Source organism: Elephantulus edwardii, unplaced genomic scaffold (genome assembly GCF_000299155.1).
Source record: "Elephantulus edwardii isolate Elephantulus edwardi_28Jun2011 unplaced genomic scaffold, EleEdw1.0 scaffold00109, whole genome shotgun sequence".
Lineage (NCBI taxonomy): Eukaryota > Metazoa > Chordata > Mammalia > Macroscelidea > Macroscelididae > Elephantulus > Elephantulus edwardii.
In genome coordinates, this window is record NW_006399859.1 from 6,524,356 (window position 1) to 6,531,397 (window position 7,042).

Consider the following 7,042-nt stretch of genomic DNA (forward strand, 5'->3'; position numbering starts at 1 on the left):
TTTTTTTTTTTTACCATCAGCAAAAGTTCATTTTTTTGGACACCTGTTGCTTCACTAGAAACATAATTTAGCTTAAAAATGTGTCTATGTACTATTGCTGGGAACAGCAGTCTTGATAGAAACATACACACATTGTTATATGTATATTATGTGTATTACAATTCAGTGATATTGATTACATTCACTGTATTGTGAAACTACCATCACTGTCTGTTTCTAAAATTTTTGTCATCCTGGACAGAAATTCAGTACTCTTTGAAGAGTAACTCTTCATTTTTTTTTCTTCCCTGGATTCCTGGTAATTGCTAATAAACTTTCCCTTCCATGCATTTGTCTAGTCTATGTATTTCATATAAGTACACTCATAAAATATTTGTTCTATGCGATTTGTGTTACTTAGCTTAATGGTTTCAAGGTCCATCATGTTTTAACATATTTCAGAGAATCATTTGTTTTTATGGATGAATTTCACTTTATGTTCACACCACATTTTGCTTATCCATTTATGTTTTGTTGAAAACTTGGTTTATTTTCACTTTTTGGCTATTCTGAATAGCCAATATAACCAGTACAATGAACACTGCTATATAAGTATCAGTTTGCATTTCTGTTTTCTAATCTTTTGAGTATTAGTGGAATTAAGGAGATCTTATTAATACTTCCTTATTTAACATTTTTTAATTCATTTTTAAAAAATTTTAATGAAAGTTTACAGATGCTTTGGATTTCCATTCATTCATTGTTGCACACTTTCCTCCCTGCCCACCCTTCCCCCTCAGTTTGCTTTTCTCTTTGAAAAGTAAAGAAAAAATTAAAGAAGAAAACAAAAGTAAAAAAAATGTTTTATTATTATACAATCCATCCCCCAGTCCATTTCACTATGCAGCTTACATTCTGGACTCTTGTCATGACAACAATATCTAATCATATATCCCTTTTAAACAGTTCTCTCCCTTACTGTTTCAATGCAGTATACATTATTTATCCCCTCTTTTCCTTATTTCCCCCCAACCCCTATGTCAGTCCCACTTTACAACAATGGCATTATGCAGTATTTGTCCTTTTGTGATTGAGATATTTCACTCAGCATAAAGTCCTCCAGGGTCACCCATTTTGGCTAATATTTCATGAGTTCCTTGTTTTTCAATGCAGCATAGTATTCTATTGTGTGAATATACCTCAGCTTCTCTATCCATTGGTTTGTTGATGGGCCCTTGGATTGTTTTCAACTCTGCTATTTGTTTAACTTTTTGAGGCACTATCACTTGTTTTTCATGATGGCCGCAAAATTTTACATTTCCACCAGCAGTGGATAAAGGATCCGGTTTTTCTGTATCCTTACCAACACTTGTTACTTTCAGGTGTTTTTAATAACAACCATACTGGTGAATGTGAAGTAGTGTCTTTTTGTGGTTTTGATTTGCTTTCCTGTTGGAGTTGACACTGTAATAGTGAATAACGACTAATGATTAACATCTTTTCATATGCTGTTGGTCATTTATATTTATTCTTTGGAGAAATGTTTATTCAAATCATTTGCCTATTTTAAAAATTGGAGTGTTATCTTTTTTTTGTCGAGTTGTACGAATTCTTTATATATACTAAATATTAAACCTATATCAGTTATATGATCTCTAAATACTGTCTTCTACAGCTTGTGTCTTCACTTCCTTTGATTAAATTTTTTTGTGGCTAAAAGTTTTCAGGTCATTTTTCGTCTTTCCCCCCATACCTTGCAGTTTACTTTTTGAAAAGAGTTTCGGTTTTGTTAGTTACAGTGTGCTCTTCTCACATTGTACTCAGTAATCATAGCTTATCCTTCATAAAGCAGGCTTGTCTACCCATTTATAGCCAAGATTATTGGTTAAGGGATACTTCGAGAGGAGCCTGACCCTAACAGCGTGTAGATCATAGCTGTACACATCTGACTGTAGACCAAATATATAGAACTTCATCTAGCATGTTTGGAATTTATATGGAGAACATGGGTTTACAAATTAGATTCAGTGGATATAGAAATACAATTCTATTCCCCTTAAATACTAGTAATTAACAAGTTATTTCAGTCATAAGTATTTGGTGATTAGAAATCTCTGAATTCATGTTGATATATTAGAAATGGCAGTACATTAAATATTAGGAAAACTAAGTCTTCTGCCACTAACTTCCTCTGTGCCCTGGGACAAATTACACCCGCTCTTCAAAGCCTTGGTTTCCTCATCTAGTAAATATGCAGGAAGGTTTTGAACATCTCCAACATTCTTTTACAGCTCCAGCTGGAGTCTGAGTGAACAAAGTTGTCATTCCAGTGATTTGACTCTGAATAAATATCCTGAAATTTTATGAAGGGGAATTTATCATGTTGGAATTTTATTTAATGCACTTAGATTGCCCCTCTTGAAGTCCAGATTTTAATTTACTTGTTGGGAGTTCCTGTGGCCAATCATAGGCTCTCCTTGAAACATTGAGTTTCTCTATAATATTAATGTTAACTAAGAATGAACTGGAAGTCTCCCACAGCAGTGAATTCAAGGAGCTCTCTTTTCTTACGCTGATGTGTATTTCCCATTTTTTTCCTTTGCTCTTCTGGGAAGCAAGCGGCATCGTATTCCAGTGGGGCACTGGTTTGGCATCATCTGGACGGCGTTTGTGCCCAGGGCAGACTCTCCCATTGTTTCTGACAGCAAAGGAACCGAGTAGAGTAACAGGTGAGGTCTTTTTGTTTCAACTGGTTTTGCTCTTTGTCAGGAAGTAGAGATATTGGCATTTGGAAAATTAATAAATATGTTTTTGCTTTTGGTATTTCTTGGTCGCTGTCTAAGTCTCTATTGGTTGGTCTGTTGGTCTTGGAATTTTTATTAGCCTAACAGAAGGACTTTTCTTTGCTGGCAGTTTGGGACCCATTGAGAGAGAAAGGCAAGCTCTAGAACTGTTAAAAATGAGATTTTTTTTAACATTTTTATTGTATTTTGTACAGTCATTCACATTTATACACTTATTCACATACATTATTTTAGTCGTGTACATTTTGTTTTATACAATCACTTCTATACATTGTATTTTATGTAATTAATTAATAACATTATGTTGATTAATATAATTATGTTATTTTAAAGGATGAAACTTAACATTACAATAGGAAATAATGCTAGTAAATGTGATAAGTAGGGAAAATAAAAAGTTTCAACAAAATATCAGAGCAAGGATTTTTTTTTATAGCAAGAAAACGTTAAAAAATATAAAGCCACAATTATGCAGGTAATTAATTACTATTGAGCTATGACTTTTATCACTCATATCATCAAGTCCCCATTGCACCTTACCTATTCCTTCATGCCCAGGCAGGTCAATTGGTTGATCTTTTTGTTCATGAAATGGTCTTTGTACTTTCTCTGTTTCTTTCTCACACACACTTTCTCACTTTAACTCTGTGTCTCACTCCCTCTCCCCCACTTTTTCTTATATGTCATCTACCCCTCTGCTCTGTACTGTCTTTCTCTGTGTATTGGTGTCTTCATCTCCTCCTTTTTCTCACTCTCTTACTGTGTGATTCATATTACTGAGAACTGACTATAAGAAGAACTAGGAAAAGGAGACACCTATCCACTTTTCTCTACAAAGAAAGAGGAACAAAGGAAGAGTTTCAGAGAGCAGTTGAACGGAGGGAAGGAATCTGTATGTCATAATACTTGAAGCACTGGGCTGCTAACTGCAGGTCAGTGTTTTAAACCTATTGGTGCCTCCATGAAAGAACGATGTCACAGTGTGCTTCTGAAAGTATTTACAGTCTCAGAAACCCTGTGGGGAAGTTATCCTTCGTCCTGTAGAATTACTGTGAGTTAGAATCCACACTATGGCAATGGATTTGGAACAGAAGGAGAGAGAGAAAAGGAAAAGTATGGGTTGCAGTAGAAGTGATGTACAAGAGAGCTTCGATGACTTGATTTTTCAGAGTTCTGGAGACATTCTTCAGTGGGGAGTGGGCGTAACTTCCTTGAAGCCCATTGGTTGAGTGGGGTGGGTAGTCTTAGAAAGGGGAAGGGGACATTGGGTAACAAGGAGGCTATCTATCCACGTCACATGACATCTTAATATATTCATACTGTAAATTCCCAATTCCCATGTTTTTTCTGCCTCATCAAGACACTTAACTTCTCGTATGGCATATCCTGCATTCTCTTTTCTACATGCATTTGTGTAAACTACTATTTCTATTCTATTCTCCCCAGGAAGATTCTGAGTTTTCGTGGCCTAACTTAAATACAGCTTTCTTAGTAAGGACATCTCTCTTCCACCTCCATTGTATTTTCCTCATGCACTTGAAAAGTATTATTACTCATCTCAAAATGATACATCTCTTTGACATTGAGTTGGAACCACTCATAGCTGACACTCCCTTGGCTTTTCAGAGGCTGTAAATTGCATGGGAGATGACCTGTCTGTTCTCCCATGGAGGTAGCTGATGGTGGATTCGATCCACCCAGTGTTTGGTTGGCAGAGCAATTCCCTATCCATTAGACCACCAGAACTACTTTTATTCTTATTATTATTGTATATGTGCTTTCCCACCTCCCAAAAAGACTGGCCTTTTTTTTAGGAGCAGGAGCTATATATGTTATTTTATGTTTCAGCACAGACTCCATAACTAGAAAGAATAAAAAAATGTTTTTGATTTGATTTCAGTAACCTGTTTGGGATCTTCTTGGGACACAATGAGATTCAGTTGATTTGGGGGAATTTTTTTTTTAACATCTATAAGATGAAGATGAAGAGCAGTGGAGTCTCTCTGGAGACTAAGGTGCGTCTGATACAGGCTATGGTCTTCGCAATCACCTGTTATGCATCAGAGAGTTGGACAATGACCAAGGAGGATAGAAGGAAAACTGATGCCTTTGAGCTGTGGTGCTGGAGAAGAGTATTGAGAATACCATGGACTGCTAGGAAAACAAATAGATTTGTCCTGGAGAGGGTTAAACCGGGTGGCTCCTTGGAGGCAAGGATTCTGAGGCTCCGTCTAGCTTACTTTGGACATGTAGTGAGGAGAGACCGGTCCTTGGAGAGGGACATCATGCTTGGGAGGGTGGAGGGACGGCGCAGGAGAGGAAGGCCCTCTATGAGGTGGATTGATTCAGTGACTGGGATAATTGGGATGGGAGTGTCAGAGACAGTGCGATTGGCACAGGACAGAGCGGAGTTTAGGGCTGTTGTACATAGGGTCGCTATGAGTCGCAGGCAACTCGACGGCACATAACAACAACAACAACAACATCTATAAAATAGTTGATAAAAGTGTAATAAATAAAAAATGTAAACCATCTTTATAATTTAGAAACAAAAAACCCACATAGTTTTCAACGTTAAAAATATTTAAGTGCACTTAAATAGACGCGTGTCCAAAGAATACATAAACAAATGAAAATATCCTCAGTACAATCAGTAATTAGAGGAAAAGCCAAATAAAATACCACAAAAATTCACCTTCACTTCCTGTTGTTTTATGTCATCAGGTCAGAAATGAGTTTGATCCAGGGGCCACTAGAGTGCCTTAATTTTTATGTGTGAAAAAATATTGTTTAATTTCTAAATTTTTTTCAAAACATTTAAAATATAATCTCTTCATCATCTTCACTTTATCTGGAACTGGAGCTGGGCGGTGATTGCTCGATCCTCATATGGCCACTAGAGGTCACACTTCCTCTCTAGTCAACAGCCCTTCTCTGACCTTTTCTCTTTCAACAGGATGCTTGAAGGTGTGAGGGCAATTTCAGTCAATTAAGTAGAAGTGTCAAGAAAAGGAGTTACCAAATAAGACTGCAATCTCTGCAAATTAGCAAAACTACTAGCTAGAGTTGATTTGAATTATACCTTGTTGAGAAAGGTCATGTAGATCAGGCCTTTCTTGTAGCTGTAAAGGCAGTTCAAGTTCTGGTTTTGCCTGTGTGTTGTTAGGAGATTTGATGAGTTTATGTTTAAGTGACTGCACATGATAGTACCTGAATGTGTGAGGAAGCATTGCTTCTTGGCTCATTCGGTGAATGTAGGTTTTGTTGTAAGAACTGACTCGATGACACCTAGAAACAATCTCACAGTGCCTACACTAATATGTGTATGTGTATACACCTCTACTTATTTACTAGTCTCTCTATACGCCTGACTCAGTGCTGTGGAGCCGGCTGTGACTCACTGGGAATCTCCATTGGGCTTCTGACTCTAACTATGTTTGCTTATTTTTCAGTTCTTCTATCATCTTTATTCACTGTCTAGCTCTCAAGGCTGTAAATCTTATGAGAGGAGACTGCCTGTCTTTCTTTTGAGGAGCAACTGGTAGGGAGGAGGTGGTGGATTTTTTACTAGCAGTCTGTCATGCATAGAGTACACCACCAGAGCCCCATATTGTTGTTGTTGTTGTTAAGTGCTTTAGAGTTGAGTACAACACACAGTGATGTTATGAACAACAGATCTGAACCCTGCCCTATCCTGTGCCGTCCTGATCATCTCTGATATACTTAGTCCCATTGCTGCAGCCACTGTGTCCATCTATCTCATTGAGGATCTTCCTCTCTGTCTCTTCTTTAGAAACCAGAAATTTATATTGCTCAGGTGGACTACTGGTAGAAAGCTGTTCTGCAATCCCAAAGGCACATGGTTTGAATCCATCAGCTGTTCCTTGGAGGGAAGTTGGGCATTCTCTTTCCATGTGATTTAGTGCCTCTGAAAACCCAATGAAGGGTCAGAATAAGAGTTAATTCTGACTCAACAGCACAACAACAACAATAACAACATTTCCAATTGTAATCCATTATTACATGTTTGATTCTAGCCCTTCCCTTTTTTCTTTTCTTTTTTTTATTGGGAAAAACATATTGGGGGTACAAGGAAGTGAGGGTTGGGAGCAGAAGGGTGAGGATGGGCCAGGATGCAGTTGCAGAGCTGCACAGTTTGGTCGGTGGGGGGAGCAGGTGAAGGAAATGATGAGGGTCCAGTGGGGACCAGATGCTACAGAGGAATGACAAGCATTTTCCAATGGTAATTAAACCAACTG

At 37.6% G+C, this 7,042-nt stretch overlaps 1 protein-coding gene across 1 annotated transcript in view; it reads left to right on the plus strand.

Annotated features, from left to right (window-relative positions):
* SERGEF (secretion regulating guanine nucleotide exchange factor) overlaps nucleotides 1-7,042 on the plus strand; it is a 204,905-nt gene that overhangs the window by 18,008 nt on the left and 179,855 nt on the right. Inside the window, exon 6 of the mRNA XM_006892031.1 lies at nucleotides 2,595-2,708. Coding sequence (XP_006892093.1) covers nucleotides 2,595-2,708 — 114 coding nt within the window. The remainder of the gene's footprint in view (nucleotides 1-2,594; nucleotides 2,709-7,042) is intronic.